Source organism: Geotrypetes seraphini, chromosome 6 (genome assembly GCF_902459505.1).
Source record: "Geotrypetes seraphini chromosome 6, aGeoSer1.1, whole genome shotgun sequence".
NCBI classification, from domain to species: Eukaryota; Metazoa; Chordata; class Amphibia; order Gymnophiona; family Dermophiidae; genus Geotrypetes; species Geotrypetes seraphini.
This window is the reverse complement of record NC_047089.1, coordinates 181,677,106-181,701,031: the sequence shown is the minus strand read 5'-3', so window position 1 is coordinate 181,701,031 and position 23,926 is coordinate 181,677,106. Positions and strand designations below refer to the sequence as shown.

Here is a 23,926-nt window from a genome sequence, read left to right as displayed (position 1 = left end):
ATTAAGGTGGGCAGACTAGATGGGCCGTGGCCCTTATCTGCCGTCTATTTCTATGTTTCTATGTTTCTATGAAGGTCCATGTCCACAGCCATCTGAAGAAGAAAAGATGAGAAAGATAGCTGATCTGCTAATACTTTGCCTCGAGAAGGACTCGAGGATGTTGAGGCAGCCTGGGTCGAAGATGAAGCTTCGGCAGAAAAAAAAGGCATCAAAGGAATATGGTGACTTGGACAAGGCAATCGAAACCGGGACATCCTCGAGGTCCGGCATTGGAGACCTCGAACGAGGAGTCGGTGGTCTAGTTGAGGTTGGAGTAGATCGAGGCTTAGTGGAAGAAGGTCTTTCTTTAGAAGAAGAACTTTGCCTGGAAGGATGCCTCGAAGAAGGCCTCAATCGTCGATGAGAACTATGCCTGGAAGCAGATCTCGAAGATCGAGGAGATTTCGTCTCGGAGATGGAAGCAGCCGATGGTATCAACAAATGTATGGGACTGGAGGCTGTAGATCAAAGCTCCAGAGGCTTAGTGGAGGAACCTCGATGCACTCCCAAAGACTCTGCTCCTTGTGTAGAGTGTGAGGATTCCTTCCAAGGCACTTGCAAAGAATCTGCTCCTTGCTGTACGTGCACTGATGCCAGACCAGACACTCACAGAGACTCTGCTCCCTGCAAAGAGTGTGGAAGGTCAGCCTGAGGCAGTGGAAGCGGCTCGACCTCGCGGGAGACTGCTGAATGCCCAGGCTGGATAAGAGGAAGAAGCTTCGGTCCCATATTAGTAAGGAACTGAGTGAACTGCTTCTCCAACATGGTCTGGAAAGAAGCCGGCAAGGATGGATCCACGTCTGAAACCAGACCACCTGCCTTGGCTGGAGGTTCCTTCGAGGTAGTGTGAGTGTACTTCGACTTGGAAGTCTTAACCACTTTAATCACTACCGCTGAAACTGACTGCTGAGCTATCTGACCTGAGGAAACAGGGGAAGATACAGCAGATGTTGTCGAAGAAAGAGCCGCTGCAAACAATGAAGGTCTGATGAGGCTTGAGGTGGAAGCAGTAGAAGCAGAAGGAACCTCGGTAGGAGTCAAGGCCGAGGTCGCCTTTGAAGTCGAGGGATCAGTAGAAGATTCCATCTCGAAGAGCTCGTCCACCAAAATACGACGATTGAAAGCTCGAGGCTGAAGCGTTTCATAGCGCAGGCACGATCTAGGATGATGTTTAGGCCCAAGGCACTTGAGGCAGCGACGGTGTGGGTCCGTAAGAGAAATCGCGCACTGATACTTGTCACACTTCTTGAAGCCCGTGACAGGCCGGGACATAGAAGTGAAAATAGCCCCCGCAAGATCGAAGCCCTCAGGCTGCGGCCGAGCAGCCTGTCCCAGAAAACGGACGGAAGAGGAAAAAAAATAAAATAAAGAAAATAAAAACAGCGATTCGTGAGGAAAAAAATAACAAACCACGGTTCAGAGAAGGCACAAGTAACAAAGTTAATGCAGAGAATCAAAGACGGACTTCTCGGCTCCGCGGAAAACTGAGAACTGAGGAGACACACCCTACGCTGGACAGGAAGGCACTCGCGCATGCGCAGTGTGGGCAACTCGAAACTTCGAGTTTCTTCAAGCAAGTCTGCTTGTGAGATGTCCGCATCCGGGCTCCGTCGATGATGTCACCCATATGTGAGAATGCCTACCTGCTTGTCCTGGGATAAAGAAGGTAACCTTTCAAATCATGTTTTGACCAGCAAATATTCAATTAGAAAGCAGGGCAAGAACAAATAAAATGTACCATGAAGGTAATCTCTTCTTTTCAAAGTATGACCTGAATGCATAACTATGACTTACCATTGCTCTATTGCTGTTTTCTATTCTTCCTGAAGGCCATGCTGAGGAAGTGCAAACACATGGACAAATTTTAGTGGTTTTCATTTTTTTCATTTCCCTTTGTCGCCTATACTCCTCCAGGCTTGACTGGAACTGCTTGCTGAAGAGGCCTGATTTGTGTTGCCTCGGGGAAGACAGTGGGATTTGATACCAGCGCATGTCCAATCCTGGATCAATGGAATCTATGGCAGATGAGAAGTGAGTCAATGCTATGATAGGGTGAATTCCAATATTGTTACAATGGAATTTACACTTTGTGTGGGTGATTAACGCTAAGCTTCTGCTTTCATTCAAACAGGTAGTTTGAAAACAAACTACTTTGGGATTGAGGATTTAGATTTGGCTAACAGGTGATTGAACACCTAAATGACTTTTTTCACCACTGCAGTCATCTGTTTCTCAATGGATCCATCTTCTGGGGCTGTAAATTGCCTTCACCTGACATATATGTAGATTCACTTCCTACATTATTAATGTTCTTTCTCTGATTGAGCAGCTCACTGCAACATTGGCTGTTCTTTCTCACTGCTGGATTTTTCACAATGGCTCGGAATGGTGGACTGTTGTTTTGAAGGGGAAGAGGCAAAGTAATCTTCCTCTTGCATGTTGATCCTTGCATTTCAGAAGTGCTGGGAAAACTGCTTCCAGAAATTGGTGGTGGAAAAGAAACAAAGGAGGGCTTCAATTTTGAAGAAGCGTTGTTTTGATCTTTCACAGCTTAAAGAGAAAATGAAGGAAATATTTATTCTCTGTACAGCAAAATAAAAATTGGATATGTAGAATATCTTTTTCATTAATTTAGCATGCTTTTTTCTTCTCATTCACAAGCAGACCCCCAGGCAATTATGCCAAAAGGGTAAACTGAAGGTAAAGTATGAGAGGATAAACTTTAAAAGAGTAAATTTCCATGAGTAAAAATATAACGGACTCTTTACATCATCATATCTAGCTAAGTGAATATTTAGTCACCATAAAATATGTGCATACTTTAGACCAGTGTTCTTCAACCACCGGCCCATAGAAATTTCCTGCCGGTCCACAGGGCCAGCACGTGCATCAGGCCCAAAACAGTGTTCTTCAACCACCGGTCCACAGTGCGATCGACGCGGCATTATGTTCGAGCCAGCTTCCTCTTTCTAACTGATTCAGTGCACAAAGTCACGGGCAGTGGCTCATACGGGCATCCTGCGTCTGAACCGGAAGCCTTCTCTCTGACGTTGCAACGTTAGAGGGAAGGCTTCCAGATGAGGCATGGGACTTGCAAGGTGCAATTAGTACTATTAGGGGGGGCGGGGTCTGGGGTGGAGTGTTCTTCAACCGCCGGTCCATGGACTGATGCCGGTCCACAGAATAATTATTTTATTTCTGCCGGTCCATAGGTGTAAAAAGGTTGAAAAACACTGCTTTAGACCACATAAAAAGAGATGTTCAGGGAAAAAAGGGTCTGATTTCAAAGGATGTTTGAATGCTAACCAGAAACATATTGGTGGTCATTTTAGACTTGCTATTTGCTTTTTAAACATAGATATCATGAGATCCAAAACATCTAAAGCAGCATTTTACAGTAGAGAAGGCCAGAAGAAAACCTTCAAGCTGTGAAAATGTCTAGGATGGCTGGAGGTGTGTTGGGCATGATGCAGGGGTTTGCCATGGCCAGCTTGCAGTCCCAAATATCTATCCCCACATGTAGCACATTGACATACAGGTAATGCAGAATTTATAAAGGACAAATAAATGTCATATCCTGTGACTACTTGCATTGCCACTCACTACAAGAGAGCTGAGACCGAGTTTGTGAACTTTACTGACATCTCTGTTCTCCGGATTCGTTGTCTCCTCACCTCACCTGCCATCTGCCCTCTACTACTAAGCTAACACCCTACTGCCTTGCCAGCCTCCAAACCCCTCAACACACTTTCCCATACCCATGACCCCCCTCCAAATCCCAAAATGGCCCTGACCTATTCTAGCAGTATCTGCCCAGCCACCTCTCATTTCCTAGTCCCATGTGAAGTATATGTCTTTGCCTGCATTTGTGCAAGTGAGGTGGTATCTAAAAGTTCTTTCCTTTTGTGTGTCTGTGCCATATTACATTCTTGGTTTTGGTGGTGGAAAACACACTCGGTGTTGGTGAAGGGGATCATACTCAATATTGGTGTGAGGGTATTGCCATAAACTCTACATTGCTGGTGATACACTTATCTGTTAGATCAGTGTTCTTCAACCACCGGTCCATGGACCAGTGCCGGTCCACAGAAATTTCCTGCCGGTCCACAGGGCCAGCACGTGCATCAGGCCCAAAACAGTGTTTTTCAACCGCTGGTCCATGGTGCAATTGATGCGGCGTTATCTTCGAGCCAGCTCCCTCTTCCTAACTGATTCAGTGCACAAAGCCACGGGCAGTGGCTTCTACGGGCATCCTGCGCCTGAACCGGAAGCCTTCTCTCTGACCTTGCAACGTCAGAGGGAAGGCTTCCAGATGAGACATGGGACATGCAAGGTGCAGTTAGTATTATTATGGGGGTGGAGTCTGGGTGGAGATAGGCGGGGTCTGGCCTATGACTTAGCCCCGTGTTCTTCAACCGCCGGTCCACGGACCGATGCCGGTCCACAGAATAATTATTTTATTTCTGCCGGTCCATAGGTGTAAAAAGGTTGAAAAACACTGTGTTAGATAACACATCCTTATCCCCCTTCCCACAGAATTACTGAGATGCACAGAAATGGTTCCATTTGCATTACATCCCGCACTCAGCAGACACAACTTTATTATGGACAGAGTTGAAAGGAGAGGTGGCTGGATACGTTTGCAGAAAGGTGTATCAGCTGAGGCTTACCACTAGTCCCTGGCTACCATGGAATATCCAGGTCCCCAATGCCCCATAATGCCTCCTTACCAGGGGGTCTGGAGGACCTGTAGTTCTATGTGCTCAGTGTTTTATTGCTGGGTTACCACCAGCTTTTGTCGTGGTATTTCTGTACAGTTCCCACCACTTACACTTAAGGTCCTCCACATTCATTGTGAAAATCAGCATTCAGGCAGTGGTAGACCATAACCCATGCCTTCTATTTGGTGTAAGCACTAAGCCGTTGCCCTGCATAACTAAACAAATGTTTCCAACATTTCATTACCTCCTACACCAGTATTTCAACCTCCTCAGAGGTGAAGTTTTTCTTATGAAGCTATTATAATGGTCCCTAGACTGCAACTAGCAGAGATTTTTTAAATGGCAAGCTGCACAATGAGGTGGGAGGGCTGCAGACCTCAATAATCAAGACATGTTTTTGAAATTTCCTGTTGCTGTAAATATTTAAGGCTCCATAACATCTACACCTGCAATTTTACAACCAACTGCTAGGTCAGTGTATCGCAAACTGTGTGCCGTGGTATACTATGATTCTAGATGTGCCACAAGACACTAGCAAGGAGGAGAGGTGCCAGATGACTGTCTACAGGACGTGCTTCTCGTAGCGAGAGGCACGTCCTGTAGTCAGTCATCTGACACCAGTGCTTCTTTTCTTCTTCACACTTCTCCATTCCCAACCCCAAAAATTGCCAATAATTTGAACCATTTAGGCCTAAATCAGGGGGGTTGGCAACCTTTTTAAAGCAAAGAGCCAATTTATCATAAAAATTTGACCCAAGATTTACAAAGAGCTTCAATGTGTAAAGAAGGGAGTTTGAGAAATTCCAGGTCTCTTACTCTCTCTCTTCCCTCCCCAAGATCTAGCTTCTCTCCCCTCTTTCTTCCCTCCAACTCCTCTGCACCACTCCTCCCTCCCTCCCCTCCCATGCCCGTTCCCCTCTCCCAGCCCATAGCCAAGATTCTCCCCCTCCCAACCCCACGATCCCCTCCCAGGCCTACCAAGGTGCCTGGTGGTCCAGAGGGGTCTTCGTGGTAGGAGCGCTGTCCTCACTCCTGCCACCACATGGCTGCCTTCTAAAATGGCTGCCGTAACTTTTTACAGCATTTACTGTAGTACCACATGTTGCCACAAGAGGTCGTGGCAGCCATTTTAGAAGGCAGCTGAGAGGAGGCAGGAGTGACAGGGGCTCCTGCCACAAAGACCCCCCACTCGACCACTAGGTACCTTGGTAGGCCCAGAGGAGAGGGGAATTGGGAGGTTGGGAGGAAGATTAAAGTGTCGGGGCCTAGAGAGCTATAGCCACATGGCAGAAGAGCTGCATGTGGCTCTGGCAACCCCTGGCCTAGATGCTCAAAGGTTTTCCTTGTAAGTAAAGCACAGTTACTTACCATAACAGGTATTATCCAGGCAGATATTTTCACATGTGGGTGACATCGCCCACAGAGCCCCAGTATGGACAGCTTCAAAAGTGCATCGCCACTTTAAGAACTTGAGAAAGTTCATGAGCTGCCCGTACCGCATACGCGTGAGTGCCTTCCCGCCCAACACCACTTGTGGCTCCTCAGTTCTTAGTTTTCTGCAGAGCTAAGAAGTCGTGTTTCTTGAACGTTATTCAATTTTTTGCCTTTGCCTACTTATTTGATTTATTTCTTTACCTTGTTAGTTTCTTTCAAAAAATCAGTTGGGGACATTTTTTTTTTTCCTCGCTGTTTTTATTTTGCGGGCTTCACCCATTGTGGTCTCGTCTTTTTCCTCAGCCATTGAATTCAATTTGGCTGAGGTGGTTTTTCTGTCGATGTCCCAGCCACTAACCGGTTTTAAAAAGTGGTGCAGGTGCCCTGCTCAGTACAGCCTAGGGTTTATTTTATTTCAAACTGAGATGAAAATAAAGAAAAATCCTTTACAGCCTAGGATTTGGAAGCAACGATGACCTCCAATACCAGCTACAGTAGACCCAAGAACTAGAAGTCCGACTCCAGACCTATATGTGAAATAAACAAACAAGGAAAGAAAACTTTGACATTATTCAATAGTGTTTTCCTTCTTCGAATCTATAGCCCTGGAGTCCAATACAGTGGAAGAGGGTAAGCTGGGCTGGAGTAGAAAAGCAACCAAAAATCCATTGATGATCACAGATGAAGTTATAATGGAAGTTTGTGTACAGGCCGCAAAGTAAAAGAAGTTTAAGGAAAGACAAATATTATTTTACTTATCCACTTTTCTTCATCGTTTGTTTCAAAAGAAAAATAGAAGAGAAACTTGAACTACTTTGAAAAATAATTAAATAAATATAAACGAGAAGGCAACTCGACAGAGAAAGAAAAGATACATCCGTGTAAAACGAAAAACTGATGACCTCGCAAGCTGGCATCCGGCGGGAAGGCACTCACGCATGCAGAGTGCTGGCAGTCTAAAAAGCTTGCTAAAGCTTAAAGTGATACTACACTTTTCACTGTCCGTGCCGGGGCTTCGTGGATGATGTCACCCACATGTGAGAATATACTGCCTGCTTGTTTAAGGATAAATGAATGTAGGCCTCTTTGTAGCCATTCATTTTGTTCTATAAGAGGGTATAGAGTCCCTAAAGATAGCATGCAAAATTTTTCTTTGACTACATATTTGTTTAAGTCTTGGAGGTCGAGAAATGGACGAAGATCTCCAGTTTTGTTTGGAATTAGAAAATACCTGGAGTAGAACCCCTGATTTTTCTGAGGAGGAACCATTTAGCTGAAGCAAAGCCTTGATTTCCTGAAGAGAAAGGGACGTCTGTTGTGATGTGAAAGAGGACTCTCTTGGAGAGTGATTTGGAGCTATTGTAATGAAAAGGAGTGATTAACCCTCTTTGATGACCTTTGGGACCCATCATGATGAAAGCCAGTCAATTATTTAATTGTAGTCGACCTCCAATAGGTAGGGAAAGAGAGGGAGATATGGTGGCCATGCTCTCTAGAAGCACGTCAAAAAGACTGAGCTAGCTTTTGAGGAGCTGAAGTCTGGTCTTTTGAGGTTACTGCTGCTTTTGTCTCTTCTATGGTGGTGGTTTGGAAGAAGAGAATGTTGCAGTATATCGTCTCATAAGAATAAGAAGCTGGTTTTGGAGCAGACTTAGGATTGTTGACTCTTAGTTTTTGATCTATTCAAAGAGTTCCAATTCTGCTCATGCTGAGTCAGCTTTTGAGTAGCAGCCTCTATTACCGAAGAATTCTTCCCCCCAGACAGGGAATGTTGGCTAAATCAGTGTTTCTCGACCTTTTCAAGCCAAGTACCCCCTAAGCCTAACAAATACCAACTGAGTACCCCTGCCCAAGCTCTGCCCCACCCACCCAAACTCAGCCCCCGATTCCACCCCCATAATAGTACTAATTGTAATGCGATTTCTTCCATCCATTTTTCATATACACACAATATAATCTTATTAATATTTAATGGTAACCACAAAATAAAAAAACCCACAAAGCACACTGTATGCAGAGAAAATGTTAATTATCATTTATATTCGGGGGGTTTTCAAAGAGGTAAAGGCAGATGACTTTAAAATATGCAATGTCACCTCAGTAACAACTATAGAAAAATAGTCAAATATAGTGCAAAATATAGACAGCAGATATAAATTCTCAGAACTGAGAAAACAAAGGAAAAATAATGGCAAAGGCCAGCCTTAGAAAAACGATATGGGTTGAAGGCAACGCTAACTGGATGAAGTCCAGAAAAAAAATCACTTCTTCGCTCCACAGAAAACAAAGAACAGAGGAACCATGAGTCTATGTCAGGTAGGAAGGCACTCATGCATGTGCCGTGCGGGCAGTCGCAAAGTTTTTTGAAATTTAAAGTGACAGTTCACTTTTGATATTGTCCGTACCGAGCTCTGTGGATGACATCACTCGCATGTGAGAATATGCTGCCTACTTGTCCTAGGTAATAATAATTGCAATTAATTAACATAAGAAATAATATCTTCAAGTTTTCTGTTCAGAACTGAAATTAAAAAAAATCTAAGAAATTAAAATAGGAGATTTGTAGAGATAATAACTATATATATATATTCAACCTAAAAAAAGATGGTTCTCCCCATTATTAGAGTACACATATCAAAATATCTGTAGAAAGTTTCAGTGTCACTAATCATGATGTCCCAAGTACCCCCACTCCCCCAAGAAAGGATAGACCTTTTCTTATTATCTATGAAATTCTGAAGGTTGAAAAAAAGATCTATTTGTGAGCTTTCTCAAGTCACTATACATTTACAAAGAAATCTAATAAAGACCTGCATTCTAAGTTTATACACTTCTTGAGCCACAACTAGGAATTTCTTTTATCTTGTGTTATCTTATACAAATCAGGAAATATCAAACATTTTCTACCAAAAAATAAACAAGTGCAATTATGACAGTACAATGTAAATATTCTAACTCTGTCTTGCTAAAAAAAAAAAAATGATACTAATAAGATAGTTCTATTAGTCTCATCATCCAGAGATCTTTCCAAGATGGCTGACACATCGAGACTATCTATGGAGATGTTTACTCTCTCACTGTATCCTTGCCCAGATGTAACCAGCTGCTAGCATCTTTTCAGTCTCTGATTTATTTTCTTGGTACTTGAGGATATTTATTTATTTATTCAGTTTTTTAACCTGTCCTCCCAAAGGAGCTCAGAGTGCCAGTCAGTGGGGGGAGGAAGTAGACAGAAGTGCCGATCATCTTGGATGTGAAGGGAGGAGAGCAGCGCCTGTGGCCTTGGAAGGCGGGATTTGCAGTGGAGGATAGCAGCGCCAGTGGCCTCAAGGGGAGGGAGTTGGAGTGGGAAGACAGCTGCGACAGTGGTCTTCATGGTTGGGCTCAAATATAAACCGAGACCCCCATTTTTGGGGCCAAAAATCTTAATTTATATAGTCACACCCGTGCCCCCAAAGAGCATGGTGGGCAGCTGGGTTGTGACATACTGCTCTGGTTTGGCGTGTTCCCCCTGGAACTAGGGGAACTCTTCAGGACTTTTAACCTTAGACAACAGCCTAAATCTGATCTTTTCAGTAGACCTTTCAATTAATAGATCACACAGTTAGGATGGCAAAAGAAAAATGCAGGTTTTATTTGACCACCGGCCTCAAAATCAAAGTTCATACCATTGGCTTAGTTAGTGCAGCACTAAGCAAGGTTTGTTATATAATTCCACAGCAGGTTTCAATGTAAGCATGGAAAAACAACAAAAAGAAAAAGGGTTGTATTTCTGTCAACCAAAGCTTTTAACTCAGCCACGAGTTCTGGACTTTATCAGGTAAGTCAATATAGTTCTCTTCACCAGAGTCTAAATTCAGGAATGTTTGTAGCTTTTTCAGAACAATTCCTTCAGTTAACTTTTCCACCCTTTACAGAGTGGCAAATGAAGTAAAATCCTGTTCTTTACCTCAGGATGAGTTTTACTGCAGTAGCTTACACACTAGCAATGCTGGGCTACACAGGCACAGGTAGCCATGAGAGAGACAGCAGGTTTAGAATTCTGTGCAAAAATGGTCTTACTGAAGCATAAAGACATTTTCTATGGCATTCATGCAGCAGATATATAAGAATGGTTCTCAAAAGCAAACTTCATCAAAACAGGATGGTGGTTAGCAGGGCTGTTACAAACATATCAATGATAACAGGCAAGCTTTTAACCTCAGAGATTTTCAGAACGTTACTGAGTAGCATGCAGGCTCAGTTCAATCAAAGGGGCTGCTGTGGCAACAGCTAGCAGCTGGTGCCTGCACACAGAGCTCTGCTAACAGTGAATCACGGGAAAAACAAAACAGGCTGAGTTCTCCTGCTCAGCGTTTGACCAAGTTTTAGCCACTGCTCTGCTTAGAAAAAGAATCAGTTCCTTAGGTTTAAGGCACAGAGATAATGCAGAAAACTTTACAGTCCAAAAATGTACCTTCAATTGCAGTCCCCACTGTCTGCCTACAAGGAAAGGCAGCAAGGAAAAAATATCCAGCAAACTCATGTTTTATTCAGGCTACCTCCATTTACTCTGGCCAAGATTCTGTTACAGCACCACTCTCCTCAAAGTTCATAGCCTCACACAGCTCTAAGATTAGGGAATCTGGAGTCAAGCTAACCTCTTCATATCTCAATCAGAGCTGCTTACCTCAGCTATCTGGTGTGTGGGAAGCTTCTTCCTGTCTCTCCTCTAGCTCTCTCCTTAACCTCTCTTTAAGCTGAGGAAAACTACACCCCCTTGGCTTGTATGGGAGAAGGGCTTTCCTTCCTCAGCCTGCAAGGTTTCTCTGAGAGAAAACTTTATCTCTGGTTTCTGTCTTACAGGAACAGGGTAATAACGGTAGAAGTTTCTTGCTTTGTTTTGGCACTGCCTTAGGTAAGGCAAAACTTTCCTGCTCTTGTCTGTCCTGCCATTCTGTGTCAGTCTCATCCTCAGTGCTCATATGGTAATCAGCTATTTCTCTGTCATGGGCTCTGCCCTCCTGCACCAGGGTATATTTGTTTTCCTAAATTTTCCTGTGACAAAACCTGGGATTGCAGGGATTGTCACATTCCCCCACACTTAAAAGCTACCTTTTGTGGTACCCCCGTGTTTTCAGGAATTCTTGACAAAATGTCAACATTGGTGTTCAGCTTCCCTAGCCGATGTACCACCTTGAACCTGAATGCCTGGAGAGCCAAATACCAGCATGTGAGCCTTGCAATATTATTGCACATGGTATTGAGCCACTTTAAAGCGGCATGATCGGTAATAAGTGTAAACTCCGTCTTGGAGGTAGTGTTCCAGCATTTGGACCACCCACTTCACGGCCAAACACTCTTGCTCAACCGTAGCATACCTTCACTCATTCGGGTGCAGTTTCCTGCTGAGAAAAAATACCGGGTGTTCCACCCCCTGACTCTCCTGACTAAGGACTGCCCCTAGCCCTGTACCCGATGCATCAGTCTGCAAGACTAATGGTTGGAAGAAATCGATGGCCCTTAAGACCGGCCAGGTACATAGACTGTTCTTAAGAGATTCAAAGTCTTGGCTGTTGAGGTTTCCCAGTATAAGGTTTCAGGGCTCCATTTTCTTAACATGTCCGTTAGAGGCCCTGCGTGTGATGAGAAAGTGGGATAAAATGCCTGTAGTAGCCGATGAGACTCAAAAAAGCTCTGTTGTTTCTTATTGTTGGGCTGAGGATAGGTCTGGATACATTCAACTTTATCCACTATGGGTCATATTTGTCCCCTCCCCACAATGTACCCTAGGTATCTGACCTCCCGCTGGGCCACAAAACACTTTTATGGGTTCACCATCAACCCAGCTTTTCTTAAAGCTCTCAGGACAGTTGCTAAGTGAACCAAATGTTGTTCCTATGTTGCCAAGTGCATGACAATGTCATCGATATAGGCGTCCGCATAATCATAGTGATCCCTCAGCACTTTGCAGACCAAGTGCTGGCAAATTGCAGCAGCCCCATGGAGGCCATAAGGCAACGGCTTAAACTAAAAAAAACCCCATCAGGTGCTGAACGTTGTTTTAGGCCGCACAGAGTCTGTGAGTTGGATCTGCCAGTATCCTTTTGTTAGATACAGGGTTGTCAAAAACTGGGCATGACCCAGCCTATCTAGTACCTATCTAGTAATTCATCAACCCTTGGCATAGGAGAGGCATCATAAGAACATAAGAATTGCCGCTGCTGGGTCATACCAGTGGTCCATCCTGCCCAGTAGTCCGCTCCTGCGGCGGCCTTTAGGTCAAAGACCAGTGCCCTGAGTCTAGCCTTACCTGCGTATGTTCTGGCTTAGCAGGAACTTGTCTAACTTTGTCTTGAATCCCTGGAGGGTGTTTTCCCCTATAACAGCCTCCAGAAGAGCTTTCCAGTTTTCTACCACTCTCTGGGTGAAGAAGAACTTCCTTACGTTTGTACGGAATCTATCCCCTTTTAACTTTGAGAGTGTCCTCTCGTTCTCTCTACCTTGGAGAGGGTAAACAACCTGTCTTTATCTACTAAGTCTATTCCCTTCATTATCTTGAATGTTTCGATCATGTCCCCTCTCAGTCTCTTCTTTTCAAAGAAGCCCAGTTTCTCTAATCTCTCACTGTACGGCAACTCCTCCAGCCCCTTAACCATTTTAGTTAATGTGGTATGTCTGTTTATAAGAACATAAGAAGTGCCTCTGCTGAGTCAGACCAGAGGTCCATCATGTCCGAATTCGCCCTTTGTTATCCCTTACTCGGTAATAAACATCTCCTACTTTTTCCGTGATCATGGAAGGACCTTTCCACTGAGCCAAAAACTTATGTGGATCTGTAGGAGCTAGTACTAACACTTGGTCCCCCACCTGTGGTTGACATGACCTTGCCTTCCTATCATAGTAAACCTTTTGATGTTGTTGGCTCCACTCTAAATTTTCTTTGCCCTAACTCAGAGCTTGTTTCAACCCTTCCTTAAAATGTGCTAAGTAGGAGATGATGTTGCTTCCAGCCTCCTCTGGGAAATCTCATCTGTCTCTAAGCATGTCAAGCACTCCCCTAGGAAGACGCCCAAACAGCCCTAGAGAGACTTGAACTTTCCCCCATATAGCAAAAAGGGGATAGGGTACCAGCAAGTCCCAATCTTTCGGTTCCTTTCCTACCCCTTTTTTTAACATCTGCTTAAGGGTTTGGTTAAACCGCTCTACCATCCCATTAGCCTGAGGGTGGTAGGCGGAGGTTTTGATATGCCAAATACCAGACCCTTCTCAGAACATCTTCATTTCAGCAGACAGAAAATTGCTTCCTTGATCCATGAGAACCTCTCTAGGAAACCCTACCATGCAAAATAGCCCCAGTAATTCCTTCATGATGGCAGTGGATGTGGTCTTCCTGAGGGGGAAAAGCCCAAGGAAAACAGGTAATCAAATCCATGACTACCAGGATGAAACTGTTCCCCCTAGGAGTCTTTTCCAGGGGTCCTACTATGTCCATCACTATGCACCTTAATGGTTCCTTAATTAGTGGGATAGGTATGAGGGGTGCCCTAGCCAGTTTTGCCAAGGATAGCTTCTGGCAGGTCAGGCAAGGCTGATAGAATTTCATAACTTCCTGCTTAATTCCTGGCCAAAAAAAATGCCAGACTACCTGATTAAAGGTGGCCTCAGCCTCCTTATGTCCTGACAAAGGATGGTCGTGGGCTACTCTGAGGACCAATCTTCTAAATCCTTGGGGGACCACCAATTTCTATTCTCCACTCCCTGGGGAGCTCCCAGGACCTTCTTTATATAGTAGCCCCTGCTTTATAACCTGCCGGTTCTCTCCCTTTTGTCTGCCTACTGCCATTCCTCCTTCAAAGTGGGGTCAGACTTTTGTTCAGTCCTAAAGGTAGGGTAACTTCTTTGGTATCAGCAACCTGTATCATACCCTGACCCCTCCTTTGCTGTTTCCTCCTCCTCTGGGCGCATGTCTTACACTCTATTTTCTGAAAAGTTCCCTCGTAAAAGGGAAGATCTTACCCAACTCCGGCTCCGCACTCAAGGGTCCCTGAGAATGGATGTTAACAAGGCACTGTCTTCCCTCTGTAGCCTTTGGGAATCCTTGCCAGTCGTGTCCCAGTATAATTTCAAAGAGTGCCTCGGGTACTATCACCAGAGGGGTTCTATACACCTTATCATTATACCGGATGAGGGTGGGTCGTACTGGATATTGTTTACTATCCCCATGAATACACTTGAATTTGACCCTGTTCCTGTTCTCCATTTCACTTTCCTTAGAGAACACCTCTTTCCAAAACTGACGGGCCATCTTGGACTGATCCGCCCCAGAGTCAAATGTCTCCAATTCATGCCCCCTATGGATACTATGAGAAAATACCCCCTTTAGTCTGAGATTCTTCTTTAATGATACCACAAGCTACCTGGATTTCCCCTTTCTCTTACACTCCCCCTGCCAATGTCCTTTTCCCCCCACCCTTAACACAATGAATAGGGATAGATGATGAGAACTTCTTATGGTTATTACCCTGGGCTCTAAAGAACCTAGTCCCAATAGGCAATGTGTCCCCAGGTGTGTGGGTAGGGGTGGGTGTGGGTCTACTTATTTCAACCTGGCTTTGGGCATCTAAATATGCCTCTACAACTGACAAGGTCTGATTAAGATCTTGACATCCCTGCCTGCGTACACAACTTTTTATATTTGAGGGCATAGCTTCAAGAAATTGTTCATGCACAATCTCACTGAACAGGGCTCCGTGGTCTGCTAGTAAGGGTTGTAACCACCTCTCCCCTACTTACTGTAAGAGTACTTTGGGTCTTTCTCTATCTTGCAACTGCCTACTAAGGAAAGATGGTCTATAGTTTTCCCTAGTGTACCCTAGGAAATCTAAAATATGTGCCTTAATGGAAGGGTAATTATTGGCCTGTCCAGAGGCTATTCTTTGGAAGGCCACTAGGGATTCACCAGCCAGACATGGTAAGAGTCAGACAGCCCATTGCTCTAGTGGCCAATCTGCTGCTGTGGCAATCCTCTCAAAGGAGCTCAAAAAATCATCTGGAGCATCCTCTGGTGTAATTTTAATCAGGTTTAACATATTCAAAGAGTTCTGTCCTACCGTTGGCTGAGCAGATATGACACCCTGTACTGGAGTGGCTGTCGGACTTCCTGTTGTAGGTTGTAACAGTTGTCCCATCATTTTTGTTTGCACCTCCATTACTCAGCCACTATCTCCGGGAAGCTTTGGCTACTGTCACAATTGGTTTTCCTTTAGGAGTCAGCACAGAGGAATTTTTGCCATCCCTAACACAGCAGAAATGTGAAACAAGGATTTCTTTGTCAGGTGAAGTAGAAGGGTGCCCAGGTGCCTGACTATGTAGACAGTGATAGTGTGTGACCTGAACCAGGAGGAGAGGTGTAACTTCAGAGTAGATCTGCCAGGACTTCAGACAGAGCTGGATCGGGACCTGCTACAGCTAAGTTGGATTTCCTGTATACCCAGTGTATTTGGTTGAACTGTGACAAAGTTGGGTTTTTTCCCTATGGGAGTTTGGGTAGGGCTGAAGAATGAAGATGCTAATTGAACTGAGATAAAATTACTGCTATATAGTGTTAGCTTGAATTTGTGGAATTTTCTTGAGATCCATGAAGCTGAACTGAGATCTCCTTTTTCTCCACATATATATATATGTGTCCTTTGAAAGTAGCAGTGCACTTGTGGTTCATAAGTTGCAATTACTGGATTAATAGCCCCAGTGCTAGCATATCACTTTATTTCAAAATACTGAAAAAATCAACAAAATAGAGCAGGAAAAAAAAATTATTTACAATGTCCAATGTGACACGGACAAGAGGACATGGACTGAAGCTAAGAGGGGACAAATCCAGGACAAATATCAGGAAGTTCTGCTTCACGCAACGAGTGGTGGACACCTGGAATGCTCTCCCAGAGGACGTTATTGCGGAATCCACCGTTCTAGGATTTAAAAGCAAACTAGATGCACATCTCCTTACGAGAGGCATAGAGGTATATGGGTGACTAAAATTACGCCAGGTGTACACTTGGCTGGGCCTCCGTGTGTGCAGATCACCGGACTTGATGGACCGAAGGTCTGATCCGGAGATGGCAGTTCTTATGTTCTTAAGTGTGCTACCTTGGTAGTGAGAGTGGTATGATTTCAATTACCCCAACATTGACTGGTTTAATGTTACATCAGGAACTTTCATTTTCTCAGGAGCCTCTCATGAGGAACTTTGTCAATAGCTTTCTGAAAATCTAAATACATGATATCAATCGGCTCACCTTTATCCACATGTGTATTCACACCTTCAAAGAAGTCAAGCAAAGATCTCCCTCGGCTGAACCCATGCTGACTCTGTCTCATTAAATAATGTTTGTCTATGTGTTCCATAATTTTAGTTTTTATAATTGTTTCCAGGCACTGAAGTAAGCTTTACTGGTCTGTAATTTCCCAGATCTCCAATGGAGCCCTTTTTAAAAATTGGCGTAACATTGGCCACCCTCCAATCTTCAGGTAGAAACATAGAAATTGACGGCAGAAAAGGGCCATAGCCCATCGAGTCTGCCCATACCAATGACCCACTCCCCGACTTTTACTCCCCTATAGATCCCACGTGAATATCCCATTTTCTCTTAAAATCTGACATGCTGTTGGCCTCAATCACCTGCTGAGGCAGCTCGTTCCAATGATCAACCACCCTTTCGGTGAAGAAGTACTTTCTAGCATCACCTTGAAATTTCCCTCCCCTGATTTTCAGCGAGTGTCCTCTGGTTACCGAGGGCCCTGTAAGACTGAAGATATCATCTTTCACCTCTATACGCCCCGTGTTATACTTGAAGGTCTCAATCATGTCCCCCCTCTCTCTTCACTCCTCCAGTGAGTACATCCGCAGTTTTTTTAGCCTTTCTTCATACGTGAGATCCCTGAGCCCCAAGACCATCCTGGTAGCCATTCGCTGAACCGACTCAATTCTCAACACATCTTTCCGGTAGTGTGGTCTCCAGAATTGAACACAATACTCGAGATGAGGTCTCACCATGGATCTGTATAGTGGCATTATGACTTCAGGTTTTCTGCTGACAAAACCCCTACGGATGCAGCCCATCATTTGTCTTGCCTTGGACGAAGCCTTCTCCACATGATTGGCAGCCTTCATATCATTGCTAATGATCACTCCTAAATCACGTTCCACCATGGTCCTGGACAAGGTTTCACCATTTAGTGTGTAAGTTCTGTGTGGATTTTTTTTGCCTAGGTGCATTACTTTACATTTTTTAGCATTGAAGCCTAGCTGCCAAGTTGATGACCACTGTTCCAGCTGCCGTAGGTCCTGCGTCATAAAGTCAGGCACACTGCTTTTGTCTACTATGTTGCATAGTTTGGCGGCGTCGGCAAACAGTGATACTTTTCCTCTAAGCCCTTGGGTCAAATCTCCTATGAATAAATTGAATAGAATCGGCCCTAAGATGGAGCCCTGAGGTACTCCACTCGTCACTGCTGACGTTTTGGAGGGGGTACCGTTTATAATCACCCTTTGAAGCCTACCATCTAGCCAATCCTTTATCCATGTAGTAAATGTATCCCCTAAACCAATCGATTTTAGTTTGTTCAACAGCCTGCGGTGTGGAACGCTATCGAAAGCTTTGCTGAAGTCCAAATATATCACGTCCAGGGACTCCCCGGCATCCAGATGACTGGTCACCCAGTCAAAGAAGTCAATCAGATTAGATTGGCAGGACCTTTCCCTGGTAAATCCGTGTTGGTGTGGATCACGTAAATTTTCTTCGTCTAGAATTTTGTCGAGTTTCTGTTTGATCAGTGTTTCCATGAGTTTGCACACTATGGATGTAAGACTCACCGGTCTGTAATTTTCTGTCTCTGTTCTGCAGCCCTTTTTGTGGAGTGGAATTACGTTAGCTGTTTTCCAGTCTAGGGGTACTTTTCCCGTGCGCATGGAAAGATTGAAGAGCACGGATAGTGGTTCAGCCAGAACTTCACTCAGCTCTCTGAGTACCCTGGGGTGTAGATTGTCAGGTCCCATGGCTTTGTCTACTTTGAGTCTTGAGAGTTCGTGGTAGACGCTACTGGGTGTAAACTCGTAATCATGAAACAGGTCATTTTGGCTGTCTCTTATCTGTAGTTGTGGACCAGCTCCCAGTGCTTCACAGGTGAATACTGAGCAGAAGTATTCGTTTAGCAGTTCTGCCTTGGTAGTATCAGATTCTGCGTAGTTTCCATCTGATTGCCTAAGGCGTTCTATCCCATCTTTGTTTCTCTTCCTGTCACTAATGTACTTGAAGAAGGATTTGTCCCCTTTTTTAATGTTCCGTGCTAGATCTTCCTCTGTTCGAAGTTTGGCTTCCCTGACTGCCTTTTTGACAACCTTAGATCTGGCCAGATAGTCTTCTTTTGCCTCCCTTTTCCCAAGATGTTTGTAGGTGATAAATGCTTCTTTTTTCTTTTTAATGAGGTCCGAAATTTCCTTACTGAACCATTGTGGTTTTTTGTTTCTCCAGCATTTGCTTACTGTATTTATGTAGCGGCCAGATGCTTCGTTCAGGATGGATTTTAGATTTGACCACATAGTTTCCGGATTGTCAGTTTCTGCATGGTTTTGCATCTCCTGATGGACAAAGTCTCTCATGTGGTCGAAGTCTACGCCCCTAAAGTTGAGGACCCTCGTTGCTGTGTTTGTTTTAGAGAAGCCTTTCCTGAGGTTGATCCATACCATGTTGTGGTCACTGGAGGCCAGCGTCTCTCCCACTGATACTTCTGAGACACTGTCTCCATTTGTGAGTACCAGGTCCAGTATTGTCTTTTCCCTGGTGGGCTCTAATACCATTTGTTTGAGTTTTGCACCCTTAATGGAGGTTAATATTCTTCTGCTACCACACGTAGTCGCGGAGAGGGTGTTCCAGTCTGCATCTGGCATGTTGAAGTCCCCTAACAGTACTGTGTCACCACGCAAAGTGATGTTCTCTATGTCCTCAATCAATTCCTTGTCTTTGTCTTCCTGTTGTCTTGGAGGCCTGTATACCACACCGAGGTAAAAGCATTTTTCATTCCCTCTGGCCAGGTTTACCCAAAGTGATTCCCCTGTGTATCTAACCTCTGTGATCCTGGTAGTTTTGATATTATCCTTAGTGTATAGTGCTACCCCCCTCCTAATTTGCCCTCTCTGTCCCGATGAAGTAGATTGTAGCCTGGTATAACCATATCCCACCCATGTGAGTCTGTGAACCAGGTCTCGGATATCGCTACTATGTCAAGGTCCACATTCCTTATCTCTGTTTCTAGTTCCAGGATTTTGTTGCCCAAGCTGTGTGCATTAACATACATTGCTTTCCAAATTTGTGATGAGATGCCTATCCCCTTTAGTGTGACCCTTGTTTTTTTGTGTATACTATGGGTACTTACCTTAGGCTCAGAAGTGTGGGTTTTACTTGCTTCCCCAGGGTGGATCCTTGCTGCTCTGATATGTATGTATGAACCCTCCCCCAACTTACCTAGTTTAAAGCCTTCCGAAGTAGGCGTGCTAGTTGATGTCCAAAAACTTTCTTGCCTCTCTTTGTTAGGTGTAGTCGTCAGGTCCCTTTAGTCCTTGTAGCGCCTCTCCGTGGTCTAGGAATCCAAAGTTCATCTCTAAACACCAATCGCGAAGCCACTCGTTGGTCCGATGGATACGTTCTTCCCTGTCTCTGCCTTTGTCTCTTACCGGAAGAATTGATGAGAAGACCACCTGTGCTCCTGTCTGCTTCAGCTTCCTTCCCAGGGCCTCAAATTCTTTAGGGATACTGTCTGATGTGCTTCTGGCAGTATCGTTGGTACCTACATGAATGAGAAGCATAGGGAAATGGTCAGTAGGTTTCAGAAGTTTGTCTATACTGGTGGTGATGTCCCGGATCCTTGCTCCAGGGAGACAGCAGACCTCCCTCGACTGCAAATCTGGTCTGCAAATTGGTCCTTCGGTGCCTCTTAGCATGGAGTCTCCGATAACCACCACTCTACACTCCTTCCGAGGGGGGGGGTGTTGAGCAGCAAGAACTGTAGCCGATGTTCTGTGTTCAGAATCCTCCTGAGCCCCCTCTGTTTCATCTTCGACAGTTCCTTCTTGAAGGACATGAAATCTGTTCTTCAGGGAAAGTTGTGGGGTTGGTGTAGAACTGCCCTGTTTGAGAGAAAAAGAAGAAGAAAGTGAGAATGGGGGGGGGGGGTTTCTTTGCTTGCCAGTAGAAGAGGTTACCAGCTGCCAGGGACCGGCATCTCCAATCATTTCCTGTATTCCGATCGTTGAATTTAGAGCTGTAGGTTTGGGAGAGCCAAGGATGGTCTTTTCGAGGCTTCGTTCTGTGATATGAGACAGTTCCTGGATGGCATCGTCGATGAAGGCCTCATCCTCCCTGATGCACCTCAGGCGTTTCACCTCCTCCCTGAGGCTCCGCAGTTCCTGCATAATTTCGTCTACTTCTACCTGTCTCATCTCCTCTGTCTGCGTAGAGGTCGAAGCATACCGTGGGAGGGGGGTGGCCTCGGTCAGCACTACAGACAATTTTAGCAACAGGTTACAGATCACTAACAGCAGGTCAGCAATTTCATGTTTGAGTTCTTTAGTACCCTGGGATGTATACCATGTGGTCCAGGCAATTTATCACATTTTAACTTGTCGATCTGGCTTAGTACATCTTCCAGATTCACTGAGATTTCTTTCAATTCCTCCACATCATCACCCTTGAAAACTATTTCCGGTTCAAATAGATCTCTTACATCTTCTTCCATAAAGACCAAAGCAAAGAATTCATTCAGTCTCTCTGCTATGGCCTTATCCTCCCTGAGCACCCCTTTTGCTCCTTGATCATCCAACAGTCCCACAAATTCCCTCACAGGTTTTCTGCTTCTGATGTACCTAAAAAAATTGCTATGAGTTTTGCCTCTTTTGCAAGTTTTTCTTCATATTCTTTCTTAGCTGTCTTTATCAATGCTTTGCATCTAACTTGCCAGAGCTTGTGTTTCTTCTTATTTTCTTCATTCAGATCCTTTTTCCATTCTTTTAACCACATCAGCTCTCATTTCCTCTTCTTTCCACCTTTGCTAATACATGGGATACATCTGGTATGGGCTTCCACGATGGTATCTTTACAATCCTAACCTTTGCAACTGATCCTTTCAGCTTCTTTTTAACCATTTTCATCATAGTCACCCTTTTGAAAATTAAATGCCTCTACAGTAGATTTCTTTTGCAACATCACTCCCTGTATCAGCTCAAATTTGATAACGTTATGATCACTGTTTCCCAGCGGACCCAACACAGTTAACTCCTGTACTACGCCTTGCATTCCACTAAGGACCAGATCTAAAATAGCTCCAAGAAGCAGTCATTTATGACATCTAGGAATTTTACCTCCCTAGCACTCCCCGATGTAGCATTTAACCAGTCAATGTTGGGGTAATTGAAATCATACCAATCTTACTGTCCAGTTAGCATACTTACAATATTATAAATCTAATAGAAAAAAAGCATGTGCTAGCACTAGTTTGGGGAAGCTTATCACACTAACGTGCCAACCACTGACTGAAATGCATCCACTCCTCACATGGGTGGAAGGACAAATCTAAATGTGGAGAAAAATAGATCTCAGTTCAGCTTCATGGATCTTAAAATAAAACTCCACACATTTATATCTGTTCTTCCATCAATCTTCACTTCTTTACTTCACAAGTTATATTGTTGGTTCACAACTAAACTTCTCGGCTTCACTCAAACTTCATGGGGGGGCAAAAAAAGCTAGTATAGTTCCACAAGAATAAATGAGTATGCAGCAACCAAAACTTAGCTGTAATGAATCCCAATCCAGCACTGCATGCAGAAACAACTACACCAGATGTTGTTTATTCTGACAACTCCCTGTTCCTTCCACTTTGGGATCCACAGCATTGCTGTTCCAGCTACAGTCAGGTTACCGGGACTCAGCCTTCCTTCACCCAACAAATAAATCTTCGTTTTGCATCAGGGGTGGCATATATTAAGCTGCAAGTACTCACAGTGGAGAACTAAATCCAGCAAACAAACTTCCCCGAAGAAACATCTGAGCGCCACAAACGCCAAAGAGCACTAAGCTAAATGTGCACTAACCACACCTTCCCAGCTGACTTACCGCCAATCACAAAGCAATGATGTCATCAATGGGAGGAAAGAAATTCAATGCAGTATGGGAGACTACCAACCAGCAGACTTCCCGGGATATTTAATTAAATATCAGACCCGATATACAGGACTCCATCAGAGACCATGCCCATCATTAAAAAAAATGCAGACCATTCATTCCAGATGTTAAGACCATGAGCCCTGCCTCTCTTTCTCAACCTCTGCTCAGCAGTCTAGTGTCACCTGCTGTAAGGTGACTAAACTGCACCAACAGTGAGGGAATGCTCTTCACTATACCATCAACTCCCTCACAATTCTGCTACTCTTTTGGTGATACAGTATGTGCTTGCCTTAGCTACAATTCCTCCCAGCAGATTCTTAGAAGTAAAATGTTATTAAGTTACTATATCCATACCTGACTGGAGTTTTCTAGGAGACTTTGTATGTGAAAGATCTCTGAAATACAAAAGTGAAAAATAGCTTCAATAAGAATGCTTAAAATTATGTCACCATCACATTATTTCCTGACACAATGAGGACAATTTTCAAAAAAAGATTTAGCTCAGTAAATAGCAAAATAACTTATGTAATGGATTTTCTCCATAGACAGCAGAATAAATCATATGTTCAAAATACCGTAGATGAGGTCATTCAATGGTGCTGAACATGGATAACTCCCTCAGGAACTCAAGGTAAAATAGTAACATAGAAACATAGTAGATGACGGCAGATAAAGACCTGAATGGTCCATCTAGTCTGCCCAATTGAGTCCCTTCACTTTATTGCAGATCTTAGGAATCAACTCCTTGGGAAGATGGGTAAATCTGTAATGTCTATGAAGAATTTTTATTATTATTATTTTTTTTTTTTTTAAAGAGATAAGCAACTTTGCTTCCTCCATTGACAAACAGAACTGGCTACATAGTTGGGGAATGAGGAATGCCCTGGTTGTATCTTGGCTTTGGTTCTGTAGGGCAATCCAGAATAGATTTTTTGTTAGCAGGGTTGACTTTTAATTGTAAATGCTTTTTAGAACTGCTTGCCCAGACAGCCAAGAGATGTAAATGTGTAAATAGGTGACTATGTTGCAGCTCTACATACTTTCTCAATGAAAACTACATTACATGGTCTGATGATGTCACTATGATCTTTTCTTATAAGTCATTGCTCTTTAACAATCCAGCATGTGCAGGGCTTATTCACTTTTGTGTGCATTAGGTCTTAGAAAGAAGTTAGGAAGCACTATGGATTGATATTTGATGCTGATACTAGTTTAGGTAAAACTGAGCATGAGTTTGGAGAGCTAAACTATTACAGAAAAACTGTATAAATGGAGAATTAGAAACAAGAGCTTAAAGCTCACATTATTTTTCTGGCTGAAGTTATATCTAAGTCAGCTACGTCAACTGAACAGATTCCAGTGATTCATACAAAATTTTCATCAACTATATTAAAAATAATTTAACTAATTTAACTAACTAATAATTAATAAAAAATTAATTAACTAATTTAATTAAAATTTTTAATTATTAGTTAATTAAAAATTTAATTAACTAATAATTTAATAAAAAAATTTAACTGTAGCAGGTATTCT

The 23,926-nt window shown here is 43.8% G+C and overlaps 1 protein-coding gene across 1 annotated transcript in view; it reads right to left on the bottom strand.

Annotated features, from left to right (window-relative positions):
• LOC117362928 overlaps positions 1 to 14,481 on the bottom strand; it is a 61,557-nt gene extending 47,076 nt beyond the window's left edge. Inside the window, exons 1-3 of the mRNA XM_033950018.1 lie at positions 14,193 to 14,481; positions 2,311 to 2,589; positions 1,834 to 2,054 (exon numbers count right to left, since the gene is read on the bottom strand). Coding sequence (XP_033805909.1) covers positions 1,834 to 2,054; positions 2,311 to 2,589; positions 14,193 to 14,481 — 789 coding nt within the window. The remainder of the gene's footprint in view (positions 1 to 1,833; positions 2,055 to 2,310; positions 2,590 to 14,192) is intronic.
• Positions 14,482 to 23,926: the final 9,445 nt, after the last annotated feature.